Here is an 18,507-nt window from a genome sequence, read left to right as displayed (position 1 = left end):
CTAGCGTAACCAAGTCCCCGAATCCATAATTTATGGTTCGCAGAAATAAAATAATACTCCCGCTATTTTATTTAGGTTTCTAATCAACCTACCTTAAATGATTAGTGGCGACTCCCATTGAAAATATTTGCATGCTCATAATTGGACCTAAGTTGCGAATTGGTAGAGTTTGGGAGAACTCGAGCTAGGTTAGTTAATTTAATTGATCTAGTAATCCATTAGCCTAAGATCGGAAAACCCGATTTTTTTAGGTCGCGACACTCATTGTCATTCTTTCCTCTTTCGTGGCATATACTGTTTCAAGCCCCTTTTCTTTGCCGAGCTAATCATAAACCCACAAAGGAAAATAAGTTTGACTTGATGCCCCTGCATTTCCATTTACATTTCTCCTTCTACCGGCCATTTCCATCAATAATATCCCAAAACTATAAACATTGGCTTTGTAATAAACACCGCCAATGTCCTTATAGAATAGCTCAAGCGCCATATATCCCAAGGTTCGTCTCGCTGCAGTCAACGTTACTATGCTGTGATCGGTGGGGTAAAGTCTTGCAAGTCCAAAGTCAGAAACTTTCGGAGTGAAACTCTGGTCTAGGAGAACATTGTGAGGCTTGATATCAAAGTGTAGAATTTGCATGTCACATTCCCGATGTAGATATTCTATCCCCCTAACTATGCCAAGAGAGATCTCATACATTTTCTTATAATCAAGAGAATTTTCTCCTTCCTTATAAACAATGTGCTTATCCAAAGATCCATTCGGCATAAAATCATAGACAAGAGCTTGTTTGGAGTAATCAAAACAAAAACCAAGAAGTTGCACCACATTAACGTGATGGATCCTTACAACTGTGGTCACTTCGCTTATAAAATCTTGGCCGTTAGATTTTAGATTGTTCAAAATTTTAACCGCAACTTCATTGCCACTTCTAAGTATTCCTCTATACACAGAATCATATCCGCCTTCACCTAACTTGTGTTTGAAATTCTTTGCGATCTTCTTGATATCCGTGTAAGAGTACCTGACGGGCAAAAAGTTGTTGTGAGCTTGTAGAAATTCTTCGATGTTTGCGTCCATTGCTTGGTGCCTTCTCGTCCACTTAAAGACTGGAAGTATCAGCACACATGGAGCTCCTAATATGAATTTTGCCGCCACGAAGTGAGCTGCGTAGAAAATTGCCTTAACGATTGTTGTAGAGCATAGTCTTTTTATTCGTTATAAGGCACATACAAAGAGTGATTTCTTCACATATGATGCGTGAGTGTTTCGTAGATGTGAGACAAAAAGAATCATCCATACCGAAAACAAAGCCGACATTAGGAGCTCTATTTAATACAACATTTAGCGTCGTTCCCCAGGATGAGTTGTCTACAAAAAGCAAGAGCTTAATTAAGACATATAATCAGAACTAGCTGAGCAATTTATGAAAAATACGTATAAGGAAAGAAGTATTACTATCCTAATTAACTAAAAAAATAGGTATGAGTAAACAGCAATCGAAGCGATGATGCATAAAGATAATAACTGATAAATGATGAATGTTACATTTGCATAAGTAGGATTAGCATATCCTTGCCTCCGCAAGGAAGCACACAGTTAACTTTTTGGTGGGCTTTTTTTCTTTCCCCAATTTGTGAACTCTTGAAATAAAACAAAAATTAGCAGTTGGAAAGATCACGTACTTTGAGCTATTATAAAAACTTTTAGAAGAAACTACATAGGATTTTCTTTTATTTTTTTATAATTTGAAATGTTCAATGTTAACTTAGCGCAAACTTAGTTTTACTGGGTGCTATATTTCAAGTTTCCACTATCATTGTGTGAACAAGAATAAAACGCAACATATGTGAAATTAAACCAATTGCATGTATCTTAATCCCCTTGAGGGCTAATTCGATTTAGTATGTTTGCTTACTCAATTATACATTAGAATATTTAAATATCAAATTATATCTTTATTTATCAGCTTCAACTTTTAAAAAAGTTGACATGGTTCCACAAAATTTTTTAATGATATTAGAGTAGGAGGTCTTGAGTTTAAATTTTTAAAAAAGACTAGCCCATGTGTTAAATGGAGTGTTAGAATGTTTAAATATTAGACCGTTGGCAATGGTCTCGCAAAAATTATTCATCATAATGGTCGGAACTTCGCTTGCATCTATTACTTTGATTTTCAAACCCGTCAATCGTGGTCAGTTGCTTAAGGCACGAGAGCTATAGCTAGAGCCGACTATTAGCATATTGATCGGGTAAAGTGCTTCGGTGGAAAGGTGTACTTACAGTAGTTGTAGGATCTGCATTGTTTCCCAAGGTATCCGAAGCCTAAGAAGCAAAAGCGATATGTTTTCAACTGCGGCCGCACAAAGTAGGAAAGATTAAACCCATCGGCCATCGCATTGTAGATATCGCTGTATGAGATCGTAGGATTCTCCTCGGACAATGCTTCTGTTTTACCCCTTAAATAATATGCTGCAAGAGTTGACGTGGTTATAGTGCAAAAATCCTCGATATCCAAAGCCCTTGCACCGATGACGACGTATGAATAATACCCGTTTGTAACTATACATGGTTCGGTGTGTCGACATATAAAGGAGATCTCACTTGCTTTGAGCAAGACACAATGGTCACTCCGGTTCCATAGAAGTTGGAGTACAGCTCATCTTCTTCAACACTGGAATTAGAGGGCATTAACTGGTGGAGAGGTAGAGAGGAACAGTTGCTCTTTCGCAGCCCGACATCGACCACTTCCATAAACCCGGAACCCCATCAACGGGGTTTATCAATTTCACATAATATTGGCCATCGAACAAAGATAGCACCGTGCGGTCATCTTCACACGCTAATTCCAATCTCAAGTCGCCGCAACATTTCGAGCCGTTCTTCAATCGAAAGGGATAGCTTATGTTGCCGAGCTCGCCACATGCTGAAGGGGCACACAGGTGATTGGTGTGGGCATAGCCACTAATCCTGGCTTGTATTATGAGAAGAACGTTTCACAGGAAAGGCTCCATATGGTACCTGACTCGCGAGAACTTGTGCAGTGGAGGGAGATTTTTGTTCGGCTTTGGTTATTTGATGGAGAGGCTCGATAGAAAAGGGGATGCATTTTGAGAGACGGATCGAGAATGAAGTTGAAGAGTTGGGAGTCGTCCCTTGAAAAGCCCAAGTCAAGCAAAATGACCCAGAACCGTCCAAAGTCAAGAAAATGGGGCTTCCAGACACATTCCGACAGGGTTTATTCCCAAAAAAACGCAAACTTTACTTTAAGTGACAATTCTAATTCGAATTTTTTTTTATCTCATAAAAAATCACAAATTTTCACTTAAATCTCAAATCTGGTCCGATCAATATGAAAATTTAACATCATAGGATCTAGATTTGGGACTCGAGTAAAAGTTGATACTTTTTATTGAGATAAAAAATGTTTGGGCCTGAATTGTCACTCAAGATAAAATTGATACTTTTTTTTTGGAATTAGCCCCATTTTGACAGACATAAGGCACGAAAGAATCTGCTTGCCCATCGCCAATGCCCTTGCAGTTGAGGTGGTCTTGATTTACATAGTTTACGGATCATAATAATGTTTTTTTGATTTGATCATACAATAAAATCCGTGCAAATATCGAGTTGGTTTTTGGTGTTTCAAGAGCAATTGCAAGGGCAGTATTTTCCTCTCCTCACCATTATGATCGGTGAATTACAAGTTGTGGAAATCACTTATATTCAAATTGCATGAAGTTTTCTTCAATAAGGGTTGGAGAAAAATATCGACCCAATTACAATCATAAATTTAAAAAATTATATGCCGAGTATTGAAATACACATAAAGATCAAAATAAGACAATTGAAATTATGAGTGCCGAAAATCTTATTTTCAAATGTTTATTTTCAAAGTAAGTAATTTCTTTTAAAAAGCCTAAGCAACATCACGACCTAAGAAGAGAGATAACATGAGGTCAACATCTTTGACCAAAAAAAATGTGGCCAACATCGTCTACCAAGAAAAGTCTCACTATTGCTACGTGATGGGGAAATTTTGTTTATATATTGTTTGTCGATCCTACAAATTTAATTTATGAATAAACAAGAGGAATGGCTTTGATCTCGTCAAAAGCATGACCACTGGGCTTTCTCAATTTGCTTAAGGTATAATTAAATCTTAAAATTTTAGGCTCCGTTCGTTTGGCGGAAAATATTCTCCTTTTGGAAAATATTTTTCCGGAAGTCATTTTCCTGGAAAATGTTTTCCCGGAACATAATTGTCCGGTGTTTAGCGACCAATATGACAAAGTTTCGGAAAATATTTTTCGCCGGCGGCGGTGTCCGGCGGCCGGCGACCGGCGGCGGCGACCAGCGGCGGCGGTAGCGGCGGCCGGCGAATGACGGCCAACGTCCGGCGTCCGGGCGGCGGCCGGCGATCGACGGCCAACGTCCGGCGTCCGGCGGCGGCGGCGTCCGGCGACCGACGTCCGGGCGGCGACGCGGCGCGGCGGCCGGCGGCCGCGGGCGGGCGATCGGCGGCGGCGGCCGCGGCCGCGGCGGGCGATCGGCGGCGGCGGCCGGCGACCGGCGGCGGCCGGCGACCTTAGTGAAGAAGAAGAAGCTCCGGAAAATGATTTCCGCTTTTGAAGAAGCGGAAGTCATTTTCCGTAGACTTAGGCTATTTTGTGAGGGGGGGAAGGAAAATATTTTCCCACGGAAAACGTTTTTCGCCCCCCGTACACCGGAAAATCCGGAAAATATTTTCCGGGAGAATATTTTCCGCCAAACGAACGGAGCGTTAGTAAGTGCATAAGTTCTAAAAATTGTCATATTTGTGTGATAGACAACCTCCGTTACCTCCATCAAATATGGGCAATGAAAAATGCTGACTTGATATTTTTTTTATACATTAAGGACACGTGAGTGCCGCATCGTAAAAAAAAGCGAAAAATTAAGGCGAAAAAAAGAACCTGAGAGACAGAGATGGTTGCAAGCCCCTACGAAAACTCTCACTTAACCACAGGCTAGGGCTGCTAGTCATCACCACGAGCAAAGCGAGGGCTTGGAAGCCCTTGCCCAGATCAGGACGAGGGTCAGCCGACCCAAGCAGGGTTACCGCGAGGGCGAATCAACCCTTGCACAATGGTGGCGAGTGGTGAGGCCTTACGTTCTCTTAGTCTCGAGCATGTTGCTTCTCTGATCCACCAAATCATTTTCAAGCCTATCCAATTACTTATATGCCTTTGGCAGGTTAGGCCGATTGGGTTTGGGTCTGATTAGTTACAGTCGCAGGCTCGAACTCTAATCCCATGAATCCCCTCTGATGCAATCCAAGCAGCATAAGATTCCTTTCCCCTTCCCCAACCAAGCTGCAAGTATCATGAGAACGCCGCTCGCTTATAAAATTGAAGACCTTTCGAATCTAAAGACTAATCATTGGTGTCTGCGAAGCGATGGTTCCTCTCAATGCAATTCTCGCCATTTCTCTGGCATATGAGATGAATGTTGTGGAATGAGTGTATTATGCATCTTGCTGAGTGTTTGGGGGAAAAGAGTTTCCGTGGAAACACTGCTGAATGACTCAATACTAAGAAACTTGTAGCTGCGATGGCCGGTGGCCCTCGCCTGTATCTCGGTGAGGGTCGTCGGCAAAATTGGAAGTGCCACCACCCCCTCTTACCCAGCCATGACGCCGCCCCCTCATTCCCACCAACAAAGAGAGAGATCTTCGACGTTGCAAAGTGCACACAACATCAGCACCACGTATATTAGAAATATATTAAAAAAAGCCAGGCCAGCATTTCCGTGACCGAAAATAGAAGAAATTCATAAAAATATCAAGTTGAACTAATTTGACATATTTTAGGATTTAATTGCACTTTTTAAAAATTTTAAAACTTAATGCGTTTTCGTGATACATTTTAAGACTTAAAGTGCACTATCCCAAAAATGCAGAGTATGAATTGTGGCCAGCGTTTTACGTGTTTCCCTTTAACCGGAAGTTAGTGACGCTGCACGTAATGAACATTCATAAAATATCACTTTTTTACCGTTGTTTTTATCACCTACTATGACGCCCCAAAACTCAATCAGCTTCTACCGCACACTTCAACCCAAGGATCTCGATCTCATATTTCCCCCAATCTAAGCCACTCTGCACACACTGTTGGTTAGTCTGCCTCAATACTGAGCGAGTAATTCACCACCTCTCTAAAGGATCAGAAATGCTTATCATAAGAAATTAACATGGCTATCAACTTCTTCGGTCAGATCTTCCAAATAATTTCATAGTTACAGTTCATTGTGCCTGCTCCTTTATCCTTAGGAAAAGCCGCGGCTTGTTGGTTTATCCCTCATCCAATCCATGAATGAAACCTAGCGGAAAGAAAGAATTGAGCGCTTTCCTTTTTTCAATGGAACTGTGAGACTAGATTGTAGACCTGTACACGAGCCAATCCTCATCAATATTTTAAGTGCCAAATGGCCATCCCAGTTGGGACCAAGATTGGGCCAGAAAATGTCATGTCCAAACTTGTCCATGGCTCAAAACCCCTAAAGATTTCACTAGTAAAAATGCAACGAGCTTGTATGAACTCTGTAAGGAAATCACTTGTCTAGATCTTCCTATTGGTCAGGCCAAGTCCAAATTTGACCCCGCTCAACCAACCGGGATTATATCCAAACTCCTCCAAATCATAATTAGGCCCATCAATCCTCCGTGCCCACGGTTTAGATTTGCTCGGATTGAGAAACATGGATCTCACGTGACCTATCGAAAAAGTTTACATTTTGAGTCTAAGGCCACTATCCACCCCAACACGACCCCTAGGCCTGGCCCGCTCGTTTAGCAGGTTTAGTTTCAGACTTAGAGAGGCCGAAAAAGATTCACATTCGTGAAATTCACAGGCTTGGCATGTGCATCATATCCCTGATGCGATGTCCCATCTCTTTCGCTCGGAAAAGGGAACACCACATAGTAAAAAAAACAGTTTTTATAGGACGTAAAGTCCAAAGAAAAATCAGGAATAGTTCTATATGTTTTTTGGGTCGACCATACTTAGGAAACTGCCTTGCCCGCAGGGCCTTTTGTTTCTTAGCCTGCTTCCATAAATAGTGTGGACTCGCGCATGGCTAAAGTACATTTCTTGACCTTATGCCACAAGTCCAAAACCCTTTGCTTGCTGTACATAATATGCATAATTTTTTTGAAAAAAAAGGAAAGAAAAAACAAAGGGGCGTTGCCAGTTGGCTTTTGATTTTGATGATCTCGATTGTTTTTGTGGCATTGCATTGGGGAATTGGAGGCGATTGGTGAGCAAAACGTGATGTTGCTTCATGTCCAAGAGTTTTCTAAGAGTTGCCTATGAAAATGCTCGATAGATTTGCACAAAACATTCGCATTGCAGATCAAGATTTGCCATGTATTGTCAGTTCTTTTAAGTGCGAGCTTCTAGGACGTCGGAGGAAGGATTGACACTGAAACTTAAAAAGGACCAAAAATTTCTTAAAGAAAACCTCGTGCCAAAAAAAAAAGCACATTCGGAAAAGGCGGGTAACAATAGATAGCCACGAGGATTAGACCACTAAAATCATGTACAAGTGATAACACTACTTTATTTTGCATTCAATTTCTACAAGAGGTTCGACCAAAAAAAAATTCTACAAGAGGGAAAAATCACACAAAGCAAGATTTCGCAATCTTGTTATTGTGCTCATACCAATAACTAATAGAAATTGTTGAAATACTTGAAGAAGATGAAAATGTTTCAAGTTCTATTTCAGTCTTGACATCATCAGCCGACATTTCTATCGGATATAAAAATAGTTGTTTGTGAATAGAGACCAAATCACACGTTATTTATTATAACAACAACTGTTCATAACTACAACTTCTTCAGAATTCTCTCTTCTTCTCTTTTCATACGCACAACTTTAACAACACAGTCAAAGTGAAAGTCCAAGAGAGAAATTGAGTAATTGCTAAACTCGTTTCTCTGTGACTTTGGTGTATATGCTGGAGGTATATTTGTTCTAAACCCGACAGCAACAATAGTGGAGGCTAATAATACCTTGAGGACAGTGATTGTTATCACGCATCAAAGCATCAAGGATCTATTACTATTAATCTATCTTCATCAGCAATCAAATTTCCCCAACAGCAACGTCCAGTGGCCCTCATATGTACCCCGGCGACCGGGGTTGCCGGCAAAGTTGGGGGTGGTACCGCCCTCCTTACCCAGCCCTTACCCACGGAGAAAGAAAGAGATCTTTGCTGTTACAAAATGCTCGCAACTTCCGTCCACCCACGTATTTTAGAGATATATTAAAAAATGCCACGTCAACATTTTTCATCACTAAATATGAACAAAATTCATAGAAGTACCCAATTGAGCTAATTGAATGAATTATAAGAATTGATTACACTTTTGAATGTTTTGGGACTTAGTGCCCTTGCGTAACATGTTTTAAGACGTTAAGTACATTTATTCCCAAAAAGAAAAAAAAAACACAAAGTATGGCTTGTGACTACCTTTTTATGCGTTTCTCTTTAACCTCAACTGAGTGACGTTATATGTAATGAATAATCATAAAATATGATTCATCAAAAAAATTTTGTCATTGTTTTTATCACTTGCTATGACGTCCCAAAACTTAATGGGCTTCCATCGCATACTCTTATCTGAGGATCCCGATCTGATGTTCTCCCCAATCTAAGCCACCCTTCACACACTGTTGGTGAGTCTGCCTCAACAATGAGTAAGCATAGCCCCGACTTAGAGAGTAATTCACCACCTTTCTAAGAGATCAGAAATGCTGATCAAAGTAAATCACGCAAATACTATCAAATGTTGCTTATCATATGAGGAATCTAAACGGCTATCACCCTCTTTGCTTAGATCTTCTAACCTTTTTCACAATTACAGTTCACTACGTCTGCTCCTTTACCCTTAGGAAAGAGCGGCGGCTTGTTGGTTTATTCATTATCCAATCCACGAATGAAACTTGGCGAAAATGAAAGAATTGAACTCTATCCTCTTTTCAAGGCAATTGTGAGATTGGATTGTAGACCTGTCCACGAGTCAATCCTTGTTAATATTTTTATTTCCAAATGGTCGTCCCAGTTGCGTCAAAGATGGGGCTTGAAAAGGTCATGCCCAAACTTGTCCATGTCTCAAAGCCCCTAAAGATCTCATTTTGAAAAAAACGCCATGAGCTCGTACAAACTCTGTAAGAAAAATACTTGTCCAAATCCTCCCATCGATCGGGCCAAGTCCAAATCCGACCAACTCAAACGGCCAAAGGTTATATCCAAACTCCTCCATATCATAATTTGGCCGATCGAGCTTCTGTGCCCACGATTTATGTAACGCCCCGAATTTCCATAAAATTTGAACCTCGCATTTGTATATAAATTAACTTCACTTCCGATAAATAACTAACTTATCCTCAATTGTACAAATAATTTAACTTTAGCTAATATACATCGAAACCTCCTGTACAGTATAGAAACCTATCTCCGCTTTTGCTATGCACTTTGATCCGATCCTTACTAGTGATCTTCGAAAGCGTTAATCTAATGCCCCTAAACTCCTAACCTGACAAATCTGTAAAATATATTAGGGTTAGCTTAAGCTCAATAAATGAACTCTCTAGGTCTAAGGTAGAAGATCATCCTACCACTCAACCCAGGAGCACCACAACATAAAAACAACCAATATTTCATCACGAAACACTTGTAGGAATCACTATAACTAGAGAAAGGCCTTTCACTGTCTATATAAATGTAACAGATTCTTAATTAATCCTGTATTCATAACGGAATAATACTCGAGAAGGACTATATGCATCATGCATAATTCAAGCACCCGTCGTCCAACCCAAGTAAGACATGTCAAACATTTCATCTTCTACGAGCATGCATCATAATATACATCAAAATCTACCTCTTCAACCACTTATTCAAATTGATCATCACTTTCCCACTTTAGTAGCAAGGATACCAACAAAATAACGTGAGTTCAAGACAAGGATTATTATGTTCTACAAGTGAGGAAGTAAATGCACTACCTTTTCTATCATGATATGACAATGGAAATCATTAATAACATTGCATAAGATTATTCATTAAACACAAGCGGATGACATATCATTTCATGATGCACAAGTATCATCATAGCAGCTCACCGATATACACAGGTGAATTCATATTCGCCACTGGCCAGGACCATTTGGATTCATGAGGCATCTTGACTAATAAGGCATCGTCACTACCAACTCGTATGAAACGGAATCATTCATACCCTTTGCCACGCCTCAGCCTATTCATCGCGGGTGTCCTCTATATCAGCGAGGATAAATACACCACTATACATCCGCATGATGATGGCCATTTCTTAACATCATACCATGGCTATACAGGCCATGTCATACCATGACTATACAAGTCATGTCATCATAGGATTTCATGTCATCTCAACCTTGCAGAGAACCGTCTCATACGGTAGAACATCTGGCTAACTCCAGAGTCTCATCCACATACTCATGCAAGGGAATTCGCTCTGTGGTGAATAAGCCGTGGCAAAGGTCTTAATCACGCGACATCATTCACATATATTTCATAACAATATAACAATTGTCATTTCTCACACAATTAATGATAGATAATTAATTATGTGCACTTCAACAAATATATCATCATTCTTTCCATGCTAAGCCATCATTATTTAATCGGAAGCCATAGATAGGTAATCGGTAACTTAGAAACTGATGCTCATAAATTGACCATGTGAACATCGACAATTCAAATCATCGACAACATGAACATCAACAACGCAAATGATCAACCATGTGAACATCAACAACTCAAAGAATCAATAGTATGAACATCGACAACTCAAAGAATCGGCCATGTGATTAATCGGCAACATTTAGCTAGTATTTTGATAACTTAGTCGAATTACAAAAATATTACGATTATCGAATCTAGTTTTGCCATTTTCATATCTTCACTTAATCAAGCCATATTAATTAAATTAAACACCAAAAGCCATTTATTTTTCATCTAAAACATACGAGTATTTTATTTACACTATGGGCATGCCACATATTTTATAAAATTGCCAAAACAGCCCACTTCCAAATTAATTACACAATTAGGTCCAATTTTGCATAGTTAGATACTTTGTCTAGGTTAAGCAATTAACTCTAAAAATAACTTAACCACCTATCATAATAAGGTTCCTCCACTGTGAACAGTTCCTAGAACTTTCAGTATTTACAGATTCGCCCCTCAACTTGGTGAAATTACAAATTTTCCCCTAAAGCTTATAAACTCATTTTTTTAACCAGTTTGATTTCCTTTAATTAATATTACTTAAAAACCCACTAAATGACACTAAAAATCATAAAATAACACTGTTCACAGCCCCTCTCCATTTCTGTAAATTCGAAATTGCCCCATACCTTGACAAGAAAATTACCAAAATACCCTTTTAATGCCTAGTTTTACCATTTTCTCATTCTTTCCCATCTAAGGTGCAACAAAACCATTTGGGTATTCTTTCAAACACCTTTTAGGCATGCATTAAAGATTTCAATATAGACAATAAATCACTATAACTCTACTTGTAAATCTTGGAACCTATTGGCACTTAAGATCAAATTTAAACTAAACTAACAAACATAACCAACCAAGTCAAGAGTACTAAGTAGATCAATCTAACTTAGCCCCTAGAGTTTTCACTTACCTTGAATGAGATCTTGAACAACCAAAGCCTTTAATCACTTTGTAAGACTCTTGAAAGTTGAGACTAAAATCACAACTTAATAAGATAGTTGGAGGTCGATCGAAACTTCGAATTGGAAAAAGTTGTTTCTTTTATGGAAGATGGGGAGATGAAGCAATTCTTGAAGTGGAAATTGAAGGGGGTGATGTCTCGGCCAAGAAAGGAGAAAGAGGGTGTTCTTTTATTTTCTTTTTCTTTACTTCACTAGTAATGATTGCTACAAACCATGGTTAAGTTAAAATGTCATGAATGATGTCATTTTGATGACTAAGTTCAATGGCACAAATACAAGCATGTAGATTAAATACTAGGTCTAGAATCAAGAGAAGTGTTCAAGTGAAAGGGTGACAAGTGGCTTACTTTGGTTGATTAAAAAAAGAAGATAATTGATGCTTCGTCAAAATAGTTTGCAATTCAGTAAAGACACAAAAAAATCATTGCCCATTCTAAACACCGATAAGTCAGAAAAATATTTTAAACTCAATGAAATTATCTGCAAAAGATATCGAACGTTAGGAAAATCCCAACGTAGTGAATTTTAACTTTGAAAATTATTCAATAAATATTTCCGAGCGTATCGATCCCTGCCAACAATTACTATGGCGATGCGTGGTTCACGTCACTATACATAATCAACCTATGTACAAATGCCCAGTAATTGTGACATTCTGAAATCCGATCTACTTGGGATTTATGAAATGAATGATTTATGCACGTGCTTGTAGTTAGATCTCGCCCGAATTGATCACTCCGGGAATACTAACCGCTAGGGAAAGGCTAATTAGGGATTTAAATTCGCGCGACCAAAGAACTCGATCGTGAACCGACTTTCGACCATGAAAATTGTCAAGGTGACATTTTGAGCCAATGTAGGCCGATCCAAGGATAATTAGGAATCGGTTCGCCATTGTCATACGAGTGGATCGCGGGTGATTCCACTTGACCACGAAATGAATTGACGAATGACCCCAAACCTAGACCAAACGATTGTGCCCGTCGGAACTAGCGATCGATCCTCACGATTAAGTGACAACCGAGGTCGTCACGACCCGAGTGAACTTGAACGTGGCTTGATTCAGTATCGGCCACGGGTCAAAAGTGCGAATTTCCCCCAAAAGCCACCCGTTAGTTTGAGATACGCTCAAGTTACATTATTTAAAATCTGGTCATTAATTAGAGACCGAGTTGGGCATTGGAAATTTAGAACGTCACAACAAATCATTTGGACGACGTTGTTATTAGCATGATCAGCCTTAGAATCGTCCAAATCCTTCAGAAAAATAGAATTTCGGCGAGAAATGGAAAAATGACCGTTTTACCCTTGGGCCTTTGTTAAGGCCAAGTGCAAATGGGGAAGGGCATTTTGGTAATTTTACCCTCACTTTAGAAATTATAATTTTTGGACAATTTTTCCCTTGGACTTTTAGTGAAATCCCCATTTTACCCTTGGATATTTTAGGAAAGATTCGATCTCGGCCGTTGATCTCAAGATAAGAACGAATCGTGACCGTCGATTGGATTTTAGAGAGAGGGGCAAGATGGTCATTTTGCCAAAAGGGGGTCAATTATTGGTTTATATATACCAATTTCTCTCTCTCCCCCTCTCATTTCTCCCTCTCTCTCTCGGCACACCCCCCCCCCACCGACCGACTGCCTCCTCTCCCCCTTGGCCGTTCTGCCGCCATGCCGGCCACCGTCCGCCCGTCGCCGCCCGTTCGATCACCAAGCCGTCCCCTCACCACCCTCTCGCCACCGTCCCTCTCTCCCTCTCAGCGATCTCTCTCTCTAACCCGTGGCCGTGAGTAGCCGGCCGAGCAAGCCATCGCCGCCGTCGCCGATCGCCGCCGATCAGCCAGACCGCCGCTGCCACCGCGTGACCGCCGGCTCATCACCCTCTCTCTCTTACTTGGACGCGCTTAAGATTCCAAGTAAGTTACAATCTAAACCCTATTTAGGATATCGGGTATTAACGGACTAGTTTAGACGAGGTTTAGTTCGGTTTTAGGGGCTGAATTGGATGAGAGGCCTTAGGGATGAGATTGTGGTATTTTGGTGGTAAATTAGAGGCCAAATAAGGGCTGTGATTGGTTGGTTTGAATGCTGGAAAATTCTGTTTGGCGCGTGGAATGGATAGTTTGATTCGGCAATTAATTGTGTGAAATTGCCGTGCAATGCTGTGATCGTTGTGCTGTGGTTTTTGTGGTGAAAAATGGCGTACCATATGATGGTTGTATGTATGTATGTGGGCTGAATTGAAATGGTTGAATTGGGTGCATTTGGGTGCATTTAGTTAATGCTTGAGTATGTGAATGTGTGAGATTTGAGGCGTGTTGTCGCGACCTAAAAAAATTCCTCATTTTTCGGGCTAATGGATTATTAAGACTAATCTTAACTCGGGCCCTCCCAAGCCCTACCAATTCGCAACTTAGAGTTTAAGTTTTTAACATGCAAAAGTTTTTATGCTCGGAGTCGCCACTAATCAATTTATGGTAGGTTGATTAGAAACCTAAATAAAACATAGGGAGATATGTTTTATTCCTACGAACCAGAGATTCTAAGCCCGGGGACTTGATTACGCTAGATCTGGTCTAACGCCCTTTCGGTACCTTTTCTTTTCAAAAATGTTTTGGCAGGCAGTTTGGATCCATTTCAACTTAGTTACTAACATGTGAGGTGTTCATGCGAGTGCGCAAACCACCAATTTAACACCCAGAAAGCATTAAATAAATTGCAAGTTTGGAAGAATTACTTACCTGGAAGTAACGTAAGCATCTGCATTGTTAGCTAGAAAATCACATTGACACCCTAATACGATTTCTAATTAACAAGCAATTCACTCAATTTCTTTTTTTGGATTTTCACTTATTTAAATGAAATCTAGCCTATATGCAATGACATGCGAAAATGACATGCGATTAATGCAACCTAGCATGCAAACTATATGTTGTGCGACGACGTGACCTATTTCTAATGACAGGACGAATGATTATTTTTGGTATTTTCTCAATTTAAATTCGGAATAATAAAAATGCCTAAATTAACATGCAAACTATGATGACTTAATCTACCCTAGCATGATTTCTTTTTAGGATTTTTGTTAAAATTCGAAATAATAAAATAACCTGAATAATCTATTAAGATTAGAATATTACTTAATTTAAACTAGGAAATAGATCATCTCAAGTCCTAATTTAAATTAAACAACTACTCTATCTTCTAGATATATTTAGGATTCCTAGACATGTGAAAACTCTAATTCAAATCTAATTAATATTTTTTGAATTTTCTGTTTATTTGAAAAAGGAAAGCAATTAAATAAACAAGGATAGCAACCACATTCAAAACGTCCACGCGATCCGCCATATTTGTTTTAAACTCGGATTAGGCACAAAAATCAAACTATCGGTCATATCTATAGGGTTATAGATATCGACGGAAAGCCGACTATTCAAATTTGGAAAGCGAATAAAAATCATTATCGTACCCAAGTGGTTATGGATAGGATAATAATTTTCCGTATCGCCGCGTATCGAACCTTAGGGATAAGGTCAGATAGTCGTCCAGATACGTTGCTAAATTAGGAAGTTTTCCTAATTTTGAATATTTAAAAATATTGCGGATATATCGAACATTATCCTAAGATATCTAAATATCCACATGATATTCACGAAATATTCAAACACCCATATTAGGAAATTAAATATTCTGAAAATATCGGATAATGTTGAATTACCTAATTTGCAGATAACTTCCAAATTCGAATTGTGGATCGGGATCGGACTCGGACGACGGGCGACGCGGCGTCGGCGCGGCAGCTCACGGTGGCGTCCGGCACGGTGGTACAGTTCACGAACTTGCTGGATCGTGTGGACTTTAAGTTCGGTGGGGGTGTTTGATGGCTTGCGTGAGGGGATCGTCGCAGCAAAGTCTCGGAACACGTGAAGAATGAGCACCAGAGGAGTGAAAGAACCTCCACTGATCAAGACTCGTTTATCGCAGGGAGCATCGTCAATGTTGGTGTCCCCACGTCGCAGAACAAGAAGATGAATCTTAGACAATGTCTTGTTTGCTCTTCACTTGCTTTACTCAACCTTCACTTCCTGTTTGCTCTTCAAGACTACACCGCCATATTGCTTCTTTTGTATATTGTCTTTAGAGAGTCCCTGTGCAACTCTCCTCCTTTTCCCCAATTTGTATACGTGAATTCTACGTGAGACTTCCGTGGACTGACGTTGGAGTGGTCAACGTGGGCATGGCAGTGTTGACTTCGGGGCAGAAGTGATTCACAGCCAGAAGTATGGCTGTGAGCAGGGGCAAGCGGCGGCGGTTGACGTAGCAGACGGAGATGATGCGACGTCGGGCGTGCGGCGGCGAGGGGAACAGAATCACGAGGCAGCAGCGGCGCGGTGAGATGGTGCGGCGGGGCTCCGGGCGGCGACGTGCGGCCGCTCAGGGAGCAGCGCTCTCTCTCTCTTCTTCTTCTTCTTTTTTTCTTCTCTCACTTTTTCTCTCTGAAAATTCTGATCTGAAAAACTGTGTCCGAAATTGTGTGTCCTCCCTAAAATCCTGACCTAATGATGTATATATAACACTAATCTAGGTCAATTAGATGAGCTCTCTAGTCCTAATGGGCTTAGGCTTGGGCTTAGATTTTAATTTAATTTAAATGGGCTGAATTAATTAAGGATAATGGGCTGAATTAAGCTCAAATTAAAACAACCGAGCCCGTTTGACTTGTAATTCCCGGCCCTTGCATTCCAAGCGAGCCGAGTCCCATTCGATGAAATTTAAGCTCGTTCGTCACCGCCGGTCCGATGCAAAATGCAATTAATCTAAAATGAATTTAAACTATATGTTATGCAACCTAAATATTTTTGTTTAGATGTTAAAAATTTAATCCCTAATTTTCTATACAAATTACGACTAAATGATACGCCAAAATTTAGGTGTCAACACGTGTGATGTGCGTATGATCACTAAAAAGCCCTGAGGCATGTTTACGCGGGGTATAGATAAAATACGGCGTGTTGGCATGTTCGTGTGATCACTAAATCCCTGAGGCGTGTTTACGCGGGTCGTGATACGAATGTGTGGGGCCTGAGGCGTGTTTACGCGGGCCGTGGAAAGAGGTTGAAAGTGAAATGTGTGATGTGGCAAGTGAGAATGTGATCAGCCCTGAGGCGTGTTTACGCGGGTCGCGATAGGAATGTGGGCCCTGAGGCATGTTTACGCGGGCCGAGGAAAGAGATTGAAAATGAAAATGGTGTGGCAATGCATGAATGAGTGTGGAATGTGGGGTGCGAAATTGTTATGTGTACGACATGTGTTTTTGGGAATGAGAATAGTTTTGAATGTGGATGTGGTTCGAAATTTGTGTATTTGAGACTAATGTGCAGGTTGAGCCCAGGTAAGTCCATTTGTGTGTGATATGTATGTATTGTCACGACCCGTACCCCACGAAGCGGGAGCATCCCACCTTCGGTCGATAAATTGCGACGTCCCAGGAAGCGTCGCCGACCCACGCCCATACAGAGATCAAGCACAAGCGGAAGTATAAAATAAACAAACCCAGACAATTACAATATGAGCCAAGGATAGCCATCCAATAAACAAGATTCAACGCAGAAAATAGGTACATACTTATATTACTATTTTAAAACTCTTTTTACAGTGCTCACGACAACCAAAAAGGAAACACCAACAGCTGAGAATAATCCAAACAGCTGCTTCTCTGGTCTGCTCCATCCCCACCGGGGTGCATGCTTGACGACTGCTGGATAAAAGGCGATATTCCCAAAAAGAGGTGGTGCCCTCGACATTCTACGGCTGGGGGTCTGAAATGTTTCGGTTTACACAACCGTGAGACGAATCTCAATGAGTTCAACCCCTAAACCTAGGCTAGGCTAGCATGCAATCTCCTGACCGGAAACAAACATTCAAATCACAATACCACAATAGTCAAACAATTATCTGACCCTGCAGGTTAGATAGTTCAATATGTAATAATTACGGGACATACGTGGCACACATTATCACACGTACGCCAATCACATGCTCATACACCGAGTCTCACACACTCGCATGCCATTCAATGCATGTTTATGCATGCAAATGTCATTGACATGTCATGCACATTTCTTTGGCCCACTGGCCCACACTGGCACACTTGCCCAATTAATTATTATTACGACTCGAGTCATCAATTTTTCACGGCCCGGTGCGTCTAGCACTGCTTCAAAGTGCATGAGGCGCGGCATCCGATCTCGGCCCGGTGTCTCTAGCACGCTTCAAAGTGCATGAGGCGCAACACTGTTCTCCTTGCAAACCAGAGCCTGCTTCAAAGTGCATGAGGATGGTCGCCTTCCGGACGTACCGGGCATCGTCCTGCTTCAAAGTGCATGAGGACGGTATCGACCCGAAGGTCCTTAGGTGATCACACGACTCATTATTATCCGAACCCGGCGTATAACGCTGGGGTATTTTAAGTGATCACATGCTCATGGCGAGACACGCATTCTCGCACAATTTTCATCACATGCCTCACTCTTGGCATACGCAATGCGTGTCCATGTTATGCAATGCAATGAACCACGAGCACCAATATAATTCAGACAACCCGGGCATACCCGGCAATTTCACCGATGAACTCCTAAATTGGTCATTAACCCCTATTATCCTCCCCAACGATTCTCATTAATCCACTAAATTTTTCCGATAATAATTTCTACCAATCAATTC

General features: G+C 40.7%; 1 protein-coding gene across 1 annotated transcript; it reads right to left on the bottom strand.

Moving 5' to 3' along the window:
• Positions 1 to 322: 322 nt before the first annotated feature.
• LOC115663101 (rust resistance kinase Lr10-like) lies at positions 323 to 2,393 on the bottom strand. The gene is made up of 3 exons (XM_030585145.2): positions 2,282 to 2,393; positions 1,301 to 1,369; positions 323 to 1,164 (listed from the first exon to the last, which is right to left on the bottom strand). The coding sequence occupies exons 1-3, from the start codon at positions 2,391 to 2,393 to the stop codon at positions 323 to 325; spliced, it is 1,023 nt and encodes a 340-aa protein (XP_030441005.2).
• Between the last annotated feature and the right edge of the window lie 16,114 nt (positions 2,394 to 18,507).

Source organism: Syzygium oleosum, unplaced genomic scaffold, assembly GCF_021117445.2.
Source record: "Syzygium oleosum isolate NSW1041296 unplaced genomic scaffold, Sole_v2.1 Sole_v2.10, whole genome shotgun sequence".
Taxonomy (NCBI): domain Eukaryota; kingdom Viridiplantae; phylum Streptophyta; class Magnoliopsida; order Myrtales; family Myrtaceae; genus Syzygium; species Syzygium oleosum.
Note: the sequence above shows the minus strand (reverse complement) of the source record. Positions and strands in the feature narration are given on the sequence as shown.